The following is an 18,169-nucleotide window of genomic DNA, read 5'->3' on the forward strand; positions in this document are numbered from 1 at the left end:
AGATGTGTGATTAATTTGCGATTAATTGTGAGTTAATTATTGAAGTTATGAGATTAATTACGATTAAAATGTTAATCGCCTGACACCTCTCTCTCTCTCTATCTATCTATCTATCTATCTATCTATCTATCTATCTATCTATCTATCTATCTATCTATCTATCTATATATATATATATACGTACATATAAACAGTAATTTCCGGACTATAAGCCGCGCTAGCTAAATTACTCGAGTTTGTTACTTATATAACCGGCACCCGACTGTAAAAGCCGCAGGTGTTTTAATGTTACCGCACCGGGTTCTCGCTACTTTATTTTCCATAATGAGGGTGCAAATTGTCTCGCTCTCGTTCTGTCTTTGTTTGTTTTGCTCTGCCTGACGCTCTTGCGCTTCCTTTATAGTGCGCCCCCTTGTGATCTGATGGATAAGCCACACCTTTGTATTAGCCGCAGGGTTGAATGCAAGTGAAAAAAGTAGCAGCTGATTTGCTCTTAGCTCGCAAATGCAAATCATTCCTCCTCTGGGCAAAGATCTTCTAAATATTATATATATTGTGTGTATATATATATATCATATATATATATATATATCATATATATATATATATCATATATATGATATATATATATATATATATATATATATATATATATATATATATATATATATATATATATATATATATATATATATATATTGTATATCCATCCATCCATCCATTTTTTAAACCGCTTGTCCTCACAAGGGTCGCGGGGGGGTGGCGCTGGAGCCTATCCCAGCTGGCTTCGGGAGTAGGCGGGGTACTATATATATATATATATATATATATATATACACTGCTGCTCAAAAGTTTGTGAACCGTGCAGGCATGGTCAGACTTTTTGTATAAAATATTAAAATAACCTTATTAAATGTTTAGTAATACCCCAATCTACAATGCTGACATTGAAAATAATGGACTTGAACAAAAGTTGTTGGTTTAAGAAAAACTCTGATTTTATGGGTGCAAAATTATGTGAACCTCTCACTTAATCAGACATTGCATCTCCTTTTGCAATGAGAATTTCATCCAAACACTTTCTTTAGTGACTTATCAGTCTTTCACATCTACTTTGGGGGATTTTTGCCACTCTTCCTTGCAAAATGTAGCCAATTGAGAGTGGTTGGATGGGCGTCTAGCATAAACTGCCCACTTCAGGTCCCGCCACAGTATTTTGAAAGAATTTAAGTCAGGATTTTAACTGGGCGCATCCAGAACATGAATATTGTTGTTCTTCAGACATTCCTTGGTTGTATTGCTGGAATGCTTAATGATTATTGTCATGTTGCATGATCCATCTTCTACCATGCTGTAACATCACAAAGGATGGCTACAGATTATGAACCAGGATATCCCAATATTCCTCTGAATTCATGATTCCCTGGACTATGTGGAGTTGTCCAGGTCCTGAGGATGAAAAGCCAGCCCAGAATTTAACATTCTCTCCACCCTCCATGAAAGCCTTGTCGATGAACTTTTCTTCTGATTGTTGAAGCATGCACATGTGTCCCAGATGCAGCAAAAGAGGTCTACAAAATCCCTCGATGTGATGCACAGGTTGGCTTTCACCTGAATTATCATTTGTCTTGTGGGTCTTGCTGATATTTTAGAAGGTCATCCACTTCTAGTATGGATTGTAGTATTTTTCAGTGTTATCTAGTTGCAGATGATCTGCTTCCTTAGTGGAATGATGAAGCAATTTTTTTTTTAGATTACTTAATAGCTTTCCCCAGGCAGATATGCTACCCACTTCCTGAGATCCCCTGAGATTTATCTTCCTCTCAGCATGACTGACCTGTATGGGTTCACCTGGGTAAGACTAAAGTGACGAGGTTTTGTCTCTGTTTCAGTCAGTGATGCACAGTTTCTTTGCTAAACCTCTAATTTCATTGATCCATTTCAGTGGTTAGTTTGGCTAGCAAGTTGTCCTACCTGATCTTACTTTACTGCTTGTTTTAAGCAATGCAGCTCAGGATTCACTTTCTTTTGCACCTACATGAATTGACCACAAACTCTTTTCAATTTAGTTTTGACTACACAGTTAATAAAAAAAATAAAAAATAAAAGAACAATGCATTGAAATGCTAAACCTACACCTCTTATTTCATACAAAATGTAATGGTTCCGATTGAACAACAAAATCAGGTAAAAATAATTAAAAAATCCAAATTGCTCAAGTGGTTCACAAACTTTTGACTTTTGAGCAGCACACACACACACACATTCGCACCTTCCATACACCAGTGTGAGTAGCACTGAAGGAGCGTAGCACTGGAGGCAATGTGTGTGAAGGGCCTTGCCCAAGGACACAACAACACATGACTTAGGGAGAGCGGGGATCGAACAGCCGACCTTCTGGTTACGAACGACCGTCTCTACACCCTGAGCCACGGCCGCCAAAAAACAACTCACCTGTTTCCTGGCCACACAGACATTTGGTTTGGGGACATTTATTCTTATTTAATAGAAAGCCCTGGACCTTTTGCTCCTGAAAATGAAAGGCTTCCAAATAACCTGGAGGCCTACGATTATTTTCTTCTGAGGAAAGTTGGACCAGTCTTGTGAACCAAGCACAAAATCCATGATTGTGCTAAAAGCGGAGGTCTGACCTGGCCAAGCAGAATCACAGCGATTTGCATCTCCAGTGGGTGATCGCCAAAGAAAATAGTAAAATCATCACTGCTCACTACGACTGCAAAGCTCGGTAATTATTCTTCATTGAGGAGTAAGTATAAGAAAGGAGGCGCAGGAGGTGTATTGCATTACAGTACGTTTGTGGAAGTGCAACACTCCAAAAGGAAAGAAAAAATATATTTTGTCTCATCGGAATCCATAACACTATTCTGATACTCTTTGCCTTTTGATCCTCTGTTCATAACGCCGGATGGATTTTTCTTTTGCCTTCACGTTTTGCCATCCATGATAGCCCATTTCAAGGCAAGGAACAACTCAGGGTGCTGTCGATCGCGGTTTGGAACACCTTAATGAGATAGCGAAAACAATATGACTCAGTGGATTTGATACTGCACAAACGATTTATAATTTTTTAAATCCTTTCCAAATAACAAATATATATAGTACTTACCTAAGGTGAGCCTCACAAACCCTGTCAGCACCAGCTGGAATCCAGGCTTTTTTTGGAGTGCCCAGGTTTAACCTCCTGATCGCTCGCAGCTATTACTTTCTTTTTTCGAGGCCACTTCGGTGGGAATGCGATAAAACTTTTTATTAGGCCCCCTTTGAGCCGTACAATTGATGGCACAACAAAAATGAACCATCTGCCTCTCTTAATCCTCCTCCAAATGTGCAAAACTATCGCTGTGTTTTTGCCACCCAGCTCCCGTGATGCAATGCGCGAAACAAATAATGACGTCCCAAAGGATCCTCCTATAACGTGGCAATTGCCACAGCTACTGTATCTCTGTGTGAATGCTTAGCAGTTGCTACAACTTTAAATGTTGCAGAAAAGCAGTAATGTTGCTGGATGATCACGGATCATGGCACCTGCTAACAGTGCCTTGTGAAGCAGTGTAACTAGCCGGTGCAGACTTAAGTCGTGATGCCCTTTGGAATCGGGGGGGGGGTGTGGGGTGCAGGTTTGTCAGTTGAAGACCTGATTGTCAGTAGGTTGGGAGGTGCTGCGGATGTTTAATGTGTGACGGAAATCTGTCTTGAGAAATCTGTATCTGAGACTCATGAACTTAGTTCTCGATTGGCTTGAATACACATCAAACTTCGTTTGGTTGTAAGCCCTGAAATGTATGTCAGGTCTCTGCTCCCTCTACACCACCCTTTACAGGCCACTGCCTACTAATCAGATTTCTAAGATGGCACTGAGTGACATTTTAGCAAAGCGTCTGGGATTTGCATTAACACATTACTGCTCTGACTATGTTTCTGCTGTGTGGCCATTTTGGGTGTGCTCAGGTGAAAGTCGCTTATGTTAACTTTGTCAATCACTGCTACGTGGACACGGAGGTAGAGATGAAGGAAATCTACACGTCCAACCACATCTGGAAGCTCTTTGAGGACTTCACAGTGGACATGGCCCAAGTGAGCAAGGGTGCTTTGTTGTCTTACCTTTGACCTGTGATTGCTCAAGGCGAGTGTCCTGCTGGCAGGTGTGCAACAAACGAGACAAGCGACTTTCTGATCCTATCTTGGAGAAGTATATTATCAACGTGGTCTTTGACACCATCAACGCCTTCTTCAGCTCACCCTTCTCCGAGAACAGCACCTCACTGCAGGTCAGCTCAACCTTCTCCTCCACAGCAGTGTGCTTTGTCTAATCTTTGGCTTTGACTCCTCCATACCTTCTCTCTTTGTTAGAGTCATCACACCATTGTCACGCAGCTGCTGCAGTCATCTGTACGCCTGCTGGACTGTCCCTGGTTGCAGCAGCAGCATCGAAGTCAGGTGGAGACCTGCATCAAGACCCTTGCTGTCACAGGTGACCCTTTGGCATGTGTGTGTGTGTGTGTGGGGGGGGGGGGGGGGGGCTGGCGAACTCTACCCCTAAACCTTGAATGTGACCCCACCCAGTGTATATACAAGTGTGTGTGTGTGTGTGTGGTGCATTAAAATTGGGAGCAGGTGAACCGGAGCAGAGGGAAATGAAATCCCCACACTCCGATCCACCCGCCTCCCAGGCATGTCAGTGAGTGTATGTGGTGCATTAAAAAAATAAATAGTCCTTATTAGGACCTTACTCTGACTGCAAACCCCCCAAAACGAGCTGTTAGTTAAAATAAAAACAAAGATCATGTAGCACTTTCCACTTATATTTTGAAGTATATTTCAATTCAGCTATCATTGAGTACCTGCTACAAGTTGGAGTCTTCAGGAAGAGTTTATTAAAATTCTGAGCGAGTTACAAATTCCGACATATTCTGTGTACCTTAAACACATCAGTAGTTGGAGCAGAAGCTACATGTCCCGTTCCAATGGAAGAGGAACGTTAGTTTTACCGGGGATTTTTGCCGCGGCGATAGTGGATGGGAAGGATCGTGTTTTTTTTTTAACTGAGGGGGACATCTCCGCCGCGTTCTCAGAACCAACTGCGCCCAAATGTCAGACTTCATCGTAGTTGCAAAGCTGATTAGAACTTGTGTCACTACATTTCAATTGAAGCTAAGCTAGCACGCAGCATACTCTGTGATCATGTCGACAAGATCTATCAAATAAAGGCATTGGTTTTGCTTGAGTTTTCTGCATTCTATAACCTTGGCTTTTGCTTACTGAGAGTGAGACTACGTAAATACAAACGGAGAGACCAACTTACCGACCGCAGGTGTTGTGGCGAGCAACCTGGCTGAATGGCGCGCGTCTCGTAGTATGACGTCATCCAAGGATAATGTAATAATAATAATTTGTTTTATGTAAATTAAGTTGTTTAATTTTTGGTTTTGAAAGGCACCAAAAGTACTTTCACAAACTTTAAAATAAAGAAAGAAAGAAATGGACAAAGGGGCATTTTGGGCATCAGTGCCAAAAGGGCATGTGCCCCGGCACCCATAGCCCCTCCTCCCTTGTTTATTGGATAAACATAACCTGTGCTACCTATAAGGTAACCATCGGCTGTCAAACTAAATGATAATCTGCAGTCAAAATTAAGGGTGCGATTAATTTGAGTTAATACATGATTAATGCGATTTTTTTTTTGATTAATTAATTAGTTCACACATTAACTTTGACAGCATTAACAGAAGCATTTGTATCTCACTGAAATGTTATTGTAATTATGGATACATCTATTGACAGCACTAACAGAAGCATTTGTATCTCACTGAAATATTATTGTAATGATGGATACATCTATTGTACAGACATAATCAAGCGTTGTGGAAAGAGAGCTAAAGTGTGAAGGCGATTACAGTTTTGTTTTAGCTTATAGTTATATTGCCATATACAATAATAACTCATTTGTTTTATGTGTCAGACAATGAAGAGTACTCAGGTCAACAGTCACAGCATGTAATAAAAGTTTTTGTTCATATTTTGTTGGAAATGAAAATAATTAATTTTTCCTGAACAAATACGATGATGTTTTTAAGTGAATAGCTGACCCTGAGCAGGAGGTTTCCTAACTTAAGTGGGTAACTTCATGCAAAATGCCTCCTCACCAGCAGCAGACGCCAATATAGTCAAACAGACCCCATGTAAAGCACTAAAACATAGTCAACTACACTCAAAAAACGTGTAACGTTTTTTTTTTCTTCTAAAAGCAGGAATAGGGTTAAAGGCAAAAGCAAAGGAAGACAGTCTAGCAGAAGCTTCGCTGCTCAAAGCTCAAGAAATACAGATCAATGACGACGAGCATGACATGCAAAACTTTTATAATGCCACAAAAAACATCTTTGGGCCAAGAAGCTCAGGCTGTGTCTGTCCGGTTAGAAGTGTGGATGGATCCATCTTTACAAAGGAGCAGATTCTAATCACCGAACGATTGACACTTTTAGCCATTAGAATGCTGCGAGACAACAAAAGCCCTGGTTCTGATTCTATCTGAGCTGAAATCCTAAAGCAGGGTGGCTACCTCTGCACATGAGCAATTCATTTATTTATTACTGTATGTATGCAGCAATGCGTCCCCCATCAATCCAAGCATTATCGCCATCTACGCGATAAATCTGTACGTGGGAACAGCCGGAGAATATCGCTTCTTGCAGCGGCTGGCAAGGTATTAGCAATTGTCATGCTCCGCAGACTGGTCAATTACATCACTGAGGGACTCCTCCCAAACTCCCAGTGTGGCGTCAGGAAAAACAGGAGTAGTGTGAACATGATTTTTACTGCAAGACAGTTGCAAGAGAAGTGTCGTGAACGGAAGCAAGACCTCTTTGTTGCCTTTGTGGATCTGCCAAAGGCCTTTGACACTGTAGACCGTGACCTCCTCTGGTGGGTCCTCCAGCGCTACAGCTGTCCCAGAAAATTCATAAACATTGTTTGGCAATTCCATGAAGGCATGACTGCCAAGGTTATCGTAAATGGAACTGAGTCACAGGCATTTGGTGTAGGCACAGGCGTCAGGTAAGGCTGTGTGCTTGAAAAAAAAGTATGATTCTACCTTATTCCGTTCTTTAGTAATCACCTGTAGGGTAAATCGGTTCAATTAATTATTATTATATTATTAAATTAATAATTGTTAATTATTAAATTAATAATGAAAAGTCAAAAGGAAAAGAAGAAGAAGAATCAATTGACTCATTAATTGAAGGAGACTCAAATTTAATATTTAAATTAATTTTGAGCTGATCCTGCGGGGCACCACTTCTATTTTTGATAATTTTATCAGGATAACATATGATAACCTTGTTAAATAAGTCATTAAAATGAAGGTTGTACCCTTAAATTTTTTTGTGAATTCTTTGTTCAGCTTAGAGGTTAATATAAATTGATACATCACACACGCAGTACTCTATCAGGTTTTGATTTTGTGCACGTTTATTTTCTAATCCATTTGGGAAAATCTGCTTGGAACTTAAAAGAAGCAAAACTACTGTGATAGGAAAATAACTAAAACGATAAAATAATCAAACAAAAAACAAACAAACGAGAAACGGCCTTAAACTAGGGGATTGAACTTCCTAATCAGGCAAACATGGGACTAAAATTTAACCTAATTGCTTAACCCAATTGGATGCACCAATTTGTAAAATCTGGTTAATGTTTGCAAAGTTGCACATACAGATGGTCGGAGGTGTTGTTCATGGATTGAAGGTTCGGCAAGCCCGTTCATTGAAGAAAAGATGAAAAAGGTTCAGATCAACCGGCCGATAATTGTTACACACCGTTTGAAAATAGGTAATTTGAGTGACACCGAACTATAATGGAAAAAATAAGGAGAAAACAAGCTTTTTGTGAAAACATACATTTTGTGCACAACAGTGACTTTGACACTAATATTAGTTGTTTAGTGACACCCTGTGAATTAGATTTAATGTGACAAACGCTTTGATCATTCACGACATCCTTGAAAACGTATGTCCTAAGATCCACCATGTTGTCATGTCATTATCCCTTTGAAAAGAGATACAATGCTGCCATCTGCTGGCCATAGTTAGTGGGTGTTTATTTTTTCAGCTCATTCTGAAACCAGAGCTGCCCAAGACGTTGCGCTGCCCATTGAGAAATACAAAATAAAACATAGTTGACGTCAGTTAGCATTGATGGCGGTACTCGTTGGGATTTCCGTTAACATTAATTAACGTTAACAGCAGGAAAAGAGTTATTGATGCCACACATGTTGTCATTGAAGATGTCATAACATGGTGTTTGAATGCGAGTTGATTGTCTCCTCTCAGCCAAGAGTCGCTCCATCGCTCTCCCCCTGGACTTGGAGGCTCAGATTAGCGCCATGTTGTCCACCAGTGCTCTAAACTCGCTGTCGCGCTCCAACACCAGCTACAAGTCGGCATTGCGCTCCACACGGCCTGTTGCACCCAGCAACCCCTGGGACTACAAGAATATCATTGAGAAACTGCAGGACGTCATCAATACGCTGGAGGAGCGACTCAAACCACTCGTCAACGCTGAGCTCTCAGTCTTGGTCGACGTTCTCCACCAGCCAGAGCTTCTCTTTCTGGAGGGAACAGACGCACGCCAGCGCTGCGAGTCCGGTGGATTCATCTCCAAGTGAGAGGAATCACCTCGTCGATTCATGTTGACTGTCAGTGTCAGGCCCATTCCGAATTTTGTGTGTTTGTGTGTGCGTGTGTGCGTGCGTGTGTGCGTGCGTGGCCACAGACTGATCCAGCACACAAAGGCCCTGATGTCTTCAGAGGAGAAGTTATGCATCAAAGTTTTGAGGACTCTACAGGAGATGTTGATTAGAAAACTGGACTTTGATGAAAAGGTGGAGAACACTGTTTTCTTCTCGTAATGATGTAACTAGCTTAATTTTCGCAATGTGGCTTTCCAGGGAATTTCACTACGCAAAGTTCTGCTGCAGAACTACTTGTTTCCAAACAAGAAGAACAACCTGAAGAATGACCTGGTAGAACTCGGAGGGGCAGGTACCAATTGTTTATTCTTTAAAAAAAATTATATATATATTTTATAATATTTCCTCATTGGTGGCTTTATTCTTGAAGTTTACAGATATTTTTGTACAGCATTTTTATACGATCAAATGATACTCAGCATGTTTTTTCTCTATTTAAATATAATAGTTTTCAAATAATATTGCTCAAAGTTAGCTTTTCAGATGCCACGTATGGTGTGCAGGTACTGTTGTAAAGATATCATGTGGTGACATGCAATGTTCCCTCTAATTTTCCGCGTGGCTGTGCATTCACGAAAACTTCTTGGTCTACGGTGAGGAACATCCATGGATTTACATATGAATGGGCTCACAATGCCACTTATTCACCATAGCGAGAAGTGAAGCCACCGGCGGCCATCTTACGTTGCCACTCAATAAGCCCACCTCTCTTGAAAATATTGATTTCCCGCAGCGTTTTCATGTTATTTACTGTCGGCATATTTACGGCATACATGCCACAGTGTGTTTCGTATGGTTGTACCTATAAGTCTGCAAGAAGCGCTACATGAATATTTGATTGGTAAGTATGCATTTATAAATCTGTGAGTGCAACTCAAAGATGTGTCTGTATCATATTGTAAGAACCATGAACAATGAAATGAAAGCAAAGCCCATTGGGCCAAAATTGGCTGTGAAATGTAAACCTAACCTCTGTAAGAATTGTTCATCCATTCATGTACAGTATAAGTCCTTGGCAACATCAGACATGTACATGGCGGCCAAACCAGTATCACACCTGTCCGAAAGCTAAGATCATAAGTTTGGTTACAAAAATGGTTTAACCACTTTTATGTCAAAATAGAACAGATCAGATTTGTGACATGAATAGAATCAGCCCTAGTTTGTTACTTTTATTTTAGCGCACTGGTCTTCTTAAGCATAATTAACTCTCAATACAAATGGTATAAATATGGTTGTTACACAGTCCACTCAAAAATAATGGAAAACATGTAATTTAATAAAACACAAACATTTCTGAATAACAAAAAGAGCCTTATTTAAGGGGCTCCTAAACTGCGCCCATATTTGGACTTCCTGAATGGAGCAGTTTGCATGTTGCCTGTAGTCTTGTCAGTGCAGAGTGTGACTGTTTGTGCAATGTATGTATGCTTCAAATTACAATAGAACAACTAAATGTACACCCTATTAAAACTGCTATTGAGACTGTAAGGGAAGGGAACTATCGTGTGTGTGGTTGTTGCCCATTCATTATGGACGCACGTCCCACGATGATTACACAACATGGGTGTTTGCCTTGCATTTAAGCTGTTTTTGTGGTGGGAGGTCACATTTTTCTCTCACACTCCGTCACCACATGTGCTAAATACAATTGTCAATGTATTTATAGGAAGATATGATAAAGATAATGTAAGATAAAATACAAGCAGTAATTATAGCGCAGGTTACGATTTTTTTTAATGCGCTGCAGACATTTGCTGTGCGCTGAGAGGGTGAGAGCACTGTGCAATTGCTCACATGCGCATCTTATAGTGAACATTGGTGACGCGTCATAATGATTTCCACTTATTTGTTTGATTTGAGGTATGGTCCTCCTGCTAATGAATAAGCCACTTTTTGGGGAAATATGTACCTATTATTTAGTCTTTTTTTTTTTTTTGTGACGTTTCAGCTCAACAAGTTTAAATTCTGAAGTCATAACATACTTGCATCAATCTCAGGCAGTGAGCAAGAGCGCGACTGGGCGGCGGTGGCAGCGGTCCAGTGTCGTCTGGACCGAGAAGGTGGGAGCAAACTCTTCACAGACTTGGTGATGAGCACCAAGAATGACAAAATCTTCCAGGAGAGTATCCAGCTGGCCATCTGTCTGCTCGAGGGAGGAAACACGGAGATACAGGTTAACTGGGGCACCCCTTATAAACATGAACCTCACATGTTTATGTGGCTAACTGCTAGTCCAGCCGTTCTATTTTTGAGAAGCTTTCTCCTGTTTTTTGAATCCTGTAGAACTCTTTCTACAAGCTGATGATGGGGGACAACAAGTCGGAAAAGTTTTTCAAAGTTCTCCATGACAGGATGAAGGAGGCACAGATGGACATCAAAGCCACCGTGTCAGTTAATGTCGGCGAGATGTCGCACAAAGCCAACGAAAAGGAGTTGGACAACGGTGAGATCACCGAGAGCACTTTTCGTGATGTCCTCTTAACTCATTGACTCCCAGCCATTTTCACAGAAGCAACCCTCTTCGCTCCCGGCTGTTTTACTGGATTTTGACTGATTTTGCAAGGCCCAGAGAATATTGTCTTCTATTGCTCTAAAGACATATTATCTACCAAAAGAAAGAAGAAGAGTCTCTTCTTCCATCAGGAAAAAAAAATACATTTGTATCTTTTTCCGTTTTGCAGCAAATAGCAATAGAATATAGCTAAGTGTCATCATTATTCACAAACCTGTTGAAAACACTGGGAAAAAAAGCTTTTTGCAACATGGCCCTGGCTTTACACTCTGCTGCCACCTGCTCGCCATTTTTGTAGTAACTACCATTGCTTTAAGCGACCTCTTCAGGTTAGAACCTGCATCAAAGCCTTCTGTATGTTCTAGCATACAAAAACATAAAAAACGTATATGTTTTTGGAAGTGAAAGACAAAGTATTAAAACATTTATTTATACGTTTTTTGGGGTTTGAATGAGTTAACATGCATGTCCTTCTCCAGAAGGGTCTTCTTCACCACTTGGACATTCTGCCACAGACGGACATTCCCTATTGGTTCAGGTCGAAGGCGGTGGCCCCTCTTCCCTGCACGCTCAGTCAATAGCGGAGCAGAAGGAGGTGGATACAGAGATGGGCCCGGCAGTTCTCATCATGAAGCCCATCCTGAGGTTCCTACAGCTTCTGTGCGAGAACCACAACCAGGATCTGCAAGTGAGTGCTGGTCCAATCTGGTGGCCATGAGTGGAATGAACGAGTGCTTTATCTCCTTTGATATGCTCTTTCAGAACTTTCTGCGCAGCCAGAACAACAAGACCAACTACAACCTAGTGTGTGAGACACTGCAGTTCCTGGACATCATGTGTGGGAGCACCACAGGCGGCCTAGGCCTGCTGGGCCTCTACATCAATGAGTCAAATGTCCACCTCATCACGCAGACCCTGGAGACCCTCACAGAGTACTGTCAGGGCCCGTGTCAAGAGAACCAGGTAAGAGAACATGCTTCTCAAGAACATTCCAAGGAAGCCATTTTTGTGTCTGCTTGTTGAAGACATGTATCGTGACCCATGAATGCAACGGCATCGACATCATTACAGCACTCATCCTCAATGACATCAGCCCACTCTGCCGTTATCGGATGGAGATGGTGCTGCAGCTCAAGGTGTGCTGCCCGTACATCATGTGACATTACACACAATCTAGCACATAATTCCTAGTGGAGACATCCCATTGACATAATGCATTTCCTAGCCCCTTACCCTAACCTTAACCATCATAACTGATGGCCTAATCCTAACCCTTACCCTAACCTCAACCAAAACCCAATTCAAACCTAAACTCTAAAACCAAGTCCTCAAAAGGAATTCTTGAGTTGTGAGGACCGGCCAAAATGTCCCCACAAAGCACCACAAGATTAAACAGACAAGAACATAATGTCACGTGATGTCATCTTCCCCATTACCAGGACAACGCTTCCAAGCTGCTGCTGGGGCTCATGGAAAGTCGCCATGACAGTGAGAATGCAGAGAGAATCCTGTTCAACCTCCGTCCCCGAGAACTGGTCAGACCCCTCTCGTCCCACGTCAGTGAGGAGGTTAATCTACAGACTGTGTGTGTGTGTACATGCAGGTGGACGTGATCAAGAAGGCCTACCATCAGGAGAGTGAGTGTGAGGGTGGGGAGGTGTCACCTCGTGAGGTGGGACACAACATCTATATCTTGGCCCAGCAGGTGAAGTACTCCACATGCTCATTGGCTTTTAGGATCATATAGTGTGGGGTTATCAGGATGACCCCTCCCTTACCTTTGACTGTCATGCCTCCCACCTGCCCATGTAAGAGTCAGGTGCATCTGGTGTCAAGTTCCAACAAAAATGCTTTCTCACGTGTCTGAAGTCAAGCTATGGTGGCCCCAAAGGGACAAAAGATCAAATAACTCGAAATTTTCAAGATACAGAGATAGCTTGACTCACGAGTGTGACAACTTACAAGTTCTTCACATTGACAGAAGTTATGGTGTTTGTCCCAGTGGCCCTTATACAGCTGGCCCTTATACAGCTGACCATGTAGACTTGGGCACACTGGGGCGGGATGGACTCAGTGGTAGAGTGGTCGTCTCCCATCCGTGAGGTTGTGGGTTCGATCCTCACCCCTGGTGACCATGTCGAAGTGTCCTTGAGCAAGACAATGAACCCCGATTTGCTCCCGTGGACCTGGCAACGCCTTGCATGGCAGCAGCCGACCACTGGTGTGTTTGTGTGTGTGCGTGCGTGTGTGTACGTGCGTGTGTGTAGGTGTGCGTGTGTGTAGGTGTGTGTAGGTGTGCGTGTGTGTGCGTGTGTGTGAGAACAGGTGAATGTGAGGCTTACATTGTAAAGCGCTTTAGGCACCATATGGTGTAATTATAGCGCTATATAAAAAGCAGACCATTTAAATAAAGGTAACAGCGGAGGTGGGCACGCCAATGAATTTTGAGCATCCGTCATTCGTCAACAGTCAAGAGACTCTTCAGTCATCGTCAATCTGTCACTATTTCAAGCCGAACATCATTGTAATCGCCAATCCATTATTCGTCATTCCTCAGTGAAATGGGAGTCCATCAATATTTCCTGTCATTCGAAGTGGGCATCTGTCATTGACGAACTAAAAACCAATGCCGCATTGTTATGTTTAGGAGGTTGGATCCCAAAAGACGCAGACACCAATAATAGTGTTAACAATTATTTATTTGTACAACAAGGTTTCAACTGAAGGTGATGCAATCTTCAAGGCTCACCCGCACTAACATTGACGTGACAACAAGAACAAAGGTGTTTGCATCAGCCAGGGGCAAACGCTATACAAGGAGTGCCTAGTAAGTCGTCAACTAAACGGCTTGCGTGAAACGTACTCTCGACTAGACGAGGCAGCGGAAACTATACCAGAAACGAGAAGGGATCGTGGATCAAAAAACGTGGCGCAAGGAGGCGAACTATCAGGAGGCATGCAGATGAATCGTCCGACAAACAGACTGTGTCTTCCGCTGCCCCCTTTATAGGCTGTGGTTGCCTCTTATAGGCTGCTGATTACATCAGGCAACTGCAACACAAATGCTGCATTTGAGGAAGTCCGATATATCCGAGTTGTTTTTTCCCAGTTCGGGCCTGAAAGCGTTCGAGGCAAAAGTAAACAGTGATAGTGATAAAGCATTTTTTATTTTGGTCCTCAAAACACATTTTGACCTCCAGCAAACTTGCCTTCTTGCTATTTTGCATCATTTATTGTTTTTATCTTATTTCATAAGCATTCCATGCCGTTCAGTAGTTCACCATATAATTTCATGCAGGGAGATAGCGGCATACATTGTGTTACGTGAAGTTATGTCAAATATTTATCAATGAAGAAAGCTATTTAGTTTTATACTTGAGTAAATTGTGTTTTACTATTCATGGTCTGTGTGTCTAAAGGGGTCGCCATTGTAGAGTGACGTCACATTGTAGTCCGACGGTGAAGTCGGGGTACTTTTTTTCCCCCAACTACACAAGTGGAATTTCTGAGGTCAAGGGGGCGTTTCCATACACACTGCCTTGTTTAAATCGGAAAAGTCCGACTTCCGACCATCCTCGAATGCAGCAAAAGTACACAGTCTAAGAGCACAAACATTGACACGCATGGAACTCCATGCCGTAGGCATTACTAACACCTAGGGGTAGAAACAGAGCACTGTGCATATTGAAAGGGCTCAACTCGAATCCAGTCCAAGTCCATTAAATTTGAAGTCCTGTGTGACACATACTTCATATTTAATAGCTAATCCTCTGTTTCTGTCTTTCCTTGATTATTTTAGTTTGAACATACAATTAGCTGATTGTTTGTTCTATTAGGGGCAGTATTTGATACCAGAATGAGTTAATTATGCTACCTCATAGTTACTAACTACAGCTACCTATTTCTAAGACTAAGGTCAACATTTTCTTCATTTGGTGTTACGTCCCACGTAGGGGTCTGCAGGAAGAAAAATGTCTGTCCCATTGAAAATTAAAGGGGAAACATTTATATATAACGTTAAATTGTCTGAAAACTGTAAGTAATGTGGAATCAGACGATATATACCCAGGATGGTGTGAATTTTTGAAGCAAGTTGAAATTTGATTGGTCTAAATTTGATGTATCATGTGGGAGTTTTTGCATGCTGAAAAAGCGTGGAGTATAGAAATCAGGGCCCAATCATACTTTATTGCAATGCTGAAATTATAAAGTATAATTGAAATTGGTCGACAAGATGGATGGATGGGTGGATGGGGAATGTGTTATAAAAGCAAAAATTAATAATATTAAAAAGAGATCTCCTGCCTGACTACATATTTTTTTCTATTTCATTAAAAATATCAAAACACAAATCAAAGTTTAGTTAATTGTCAGTATCTTTACTACATGGAAACAAAGGTTCCAGGTGAATTCAACGAACAAATTGAAAATTTACAAATTGAAACGAGCACACCACTCTTATTTAATGTGGTGTAATGCAGTTTGTCCGATTGGCATTTGCCGTAGCGTTACGTCATCGGCCAGCGGAGATCTTCGCTCATTTGCAAGCTAACAGCCGCTCAGTGATCTCCATTTTACACACTGCAATTGAAGGCATACCAACTGAAACCATGTCTAAAAAGCACAATGACTCTTACTTCTTCACAAATATAAAACCAGCATTTTACTTAGATATGTATTTGTAATGTTTGGAGAAAAAAATTCATGAAAACCTTGACGTAATTGTTCTCACAAACAATGACTTCTTGGCCATATATGACACTAAGCATTGATAGGAAAAGAGGTTCCGCACTCGATGTGCTAATAGCAGATGAGTGACATCTCTGTGTAAGTAGGATTTTTTAATTTGTGATGATTGTTTAAGATAATATTTTGATGAAATGTACTTTATTAATGGTGACTAATTTTGTGTGGTGATCTTAAAATTGGAAGCATGTTATGCTGTGCGCTGTTTCTACAACTAGGTGTCAGTAATGCCTAGCGCATGGAGTTCCATGTGAGCATGACGTTAAGGTTAGATTTGGGCAAAAAAACATTCCGTCAATTGACAAAGGTTTGTCAGTTCGTCAACGACGGATGCCATGGCAAACGCCCATTTCGCTGAAAGAATGATGGATTCACAATTACAATGCCGTTGGGCTTAAAATATTGACGGATTGATAATGATGGAAGTGTGTCCTGACTGTTGCCGATTGCCGAATGACGGACGCTCTAAATTCATTGACGCGGCCACCTCTGCCAACAACAACCACTGGTGCTCATTTGAGAACTATGTGCAAGTTAGTTAAGTTGTGTGCACCCCAGCACAAAACGCAACTGCAGGTTTACCTTTTTAAAAATTGTGTACCAATCTTATTATTTACTGTAGCAATGTTGCAATCATGTTATGTAAATGTATGTTAGTTTTGTTCTGACTATCTACGAGACTATGAGGGTATCTGATTGTTATTGGATGAACACGTTACTAAACATGATTGGATGCAACAGAGAACGACAGGGAGTGAGTGAGCAGGCTTATTTTGGAAGCTCCCACAACAATTTCATAACTGAACAGAAAACAGTGAAGTCATCGATTAGTTGTTGTTGTTGACTTGACTGTCGACAAAAAAAAAAAATGTTGTCCAACCCGTAATTGGTATATATTTTTTCTTGAATACATCTTTTTTTGTTCTTTTATCAACGTTGCCTGTTTTGTGTCTTGCCTTTTTTTGTTTTTTGTAAGAAAGAGGCTCTACAGATGAAGTATTGACTGATTGTTGATTTTCTTTTGGTTAGCAACAATGCATCATGTTTTTTTGCAGTTGGCCCGACACAACAAGGTGTTGCAGAACCTTCTGAAGCCTCCAAAGAAGAGCAAAGAGGGCGAGGAAGGCATCTCTTCCATGGTCAACTTCACTAACCCTTACATACTGTCAACATTAATTGACTTTCTTAAATGACTGACTGTTGTTGTTTTTTGTATTGACAGTTAAATTTGAACAATCGTCCACTGTCGCAAATGTTGAAGTCGTCGATACCGACTGCCGTTGTGGAACAAGACCCGCTGGAGTACTATGACCTGCACACTTCTCAGATAGAGGTACTACTGTCTGCTAATGCTGATGTAACTACTGATTGATATACAGTGTTCCCTCTTTTTCCACGGGGGTTAGGTTCCAAAAAATACCCGCAATAAATGAAATCCGCAAAGTAGTTAGCTTTATGTTTTACATTTATTGTATTTGTTTTAAGGCTCTAAAACCCCTCACCACACAGTTTATACACTTTTCTAATCGAGGCATTACAATTTTCTCAAAAATGTTGATTAAAAAAGCTTATTTTTTTCGCTTTATTTTTTATTAAGCGATTTATTGTGATTGATCAAAATTCTAAAATGTGATTAATCTGATTAAAAAATGTAATCGTTTGACAGCTCTAATCTATATCTATCTATCTATCTATCTATATATATATCTATATATATATATATATATATATATCTATATCTGTATATATATATATATATATTGTTCAACCTCTGAAACTGCAATCAATTTGTTCCCAAGCTCCAAAAACTGAACATTTCTATTTTAATTTATATTTATGTTTTTTACTTTTAAACCCTGTACAGTATTCAAACAATTAAAAATACCTTACCTTTTTTGTTGTGGTGTGATGGCATCTGTGGATGATAAATGCTATGTTAATGCTTGCTTTAGTTCAGTGCTGAGTTTGTGTATTTTACATTGGCCATATTGTTAGACTACCAAGCGATCTTTGCGTGCATTTTTTAACGTCAGGCACGTTGTTGAACAGTTAAGGGGGGTCCTCATGCCAGTATTTACAGAAGTAGTCACGGTAGTTACAACGGCGCAAAAATCTCCTTCCTTTTTTTTTCTCCTTCCTAATTA

At 40.9% G+C, this 18,169-nt stretch overlaps 1 protein-coding gene across 6 annotated transcripts in view; it reads left to right on the forward strand.

Annotated features, from left to right (window-relative positions):
* Positions 1 to 18,169, forward strand: part of itpr3 (inositol 1,4,5-trisphosphate receptor, type 3) — a 197,050-nt gene that overhangs the window by 150,976 nt on the left and 27,905 nt on the right. For 5 of the 6 annotated variants that reach the window (XM_086069881.1, XM_086069875.1, XM_086069879.1 and 2 more), the window contains 15 exons: positions 3,970 to 4,095; positions 4,164 to 4,289; positions 4,372 to 4,492; positions 8,346 to 8,676; positions 8,788 to 8,896; positions 8,963 to 9,056; positions 10,765 to 10,940; positions 11,051 to 11,210; positions 11,759 to 11,967; positions 12,042 to 12,242; positions 12,305 to 12,415; positions 12,719 to 12,814; positions 12,883 to 12,984; positions 17,081 to 17,164; positions 17,248 to 17,358. In XM_086069881.1, coding sequence (XP_085926007.1) covers positions 3,970 to 4,095; positions 4,164 to 4,289; positions 4,372 to 4,492; positions 8,346 to 8,676; positions 8,788 to 8,896; positions 8,963 to 9,056; positions 10,765 to 10,940; positions 11,051 to 11,210; positions 11,759 to 11,967; positions 12,042 to 12,242; positions 12,305 to 12,415; positions 12,719 to 12,814; positions 12,883 to 12,984; positions 17,081 to 17,164; positions 17,248 to 17,358 — 2,157 coding nt within the window. The remainder of the gene's footprint in view (positions 1 to 3,969; positions 4,096 to 4,163; positions 4,290 to 4,371; positions 4,493 to 8,345; positions 8,677 to 8,787; positions 8,897 to 8,962; positions 9,057 to 10,764; positions 10,941 to 11,050; positions 11,211 to 11,758; positions 11,968 to 12,041; positions 12,243 to 12,304; positions 12,416 to 12,718; positions 12,815 to 12,882; positions 12,985 to 17,080; positions 17,165 to 17,247; positions 17,359 to 18,169) is intronic. The other variant, XM_086069876.1, reaches the window with a different exon arrangement.

Source organism: Leptonotus elevatus, chromosome 2 (genome assembly GCF_054856555.1).
Source record: "Leptonotus elevatus isolate MCC_2025b chromosome 2, RoL_Lele_1.0, whole genome shotgun sequence".
Taxonomy (NCBI): Eukaryota; Metazoa; Chordata; class Actinopteri; order Syngnathiformes; family Syngnathidae; genus Leptonotus; species Leptonotus elevatus.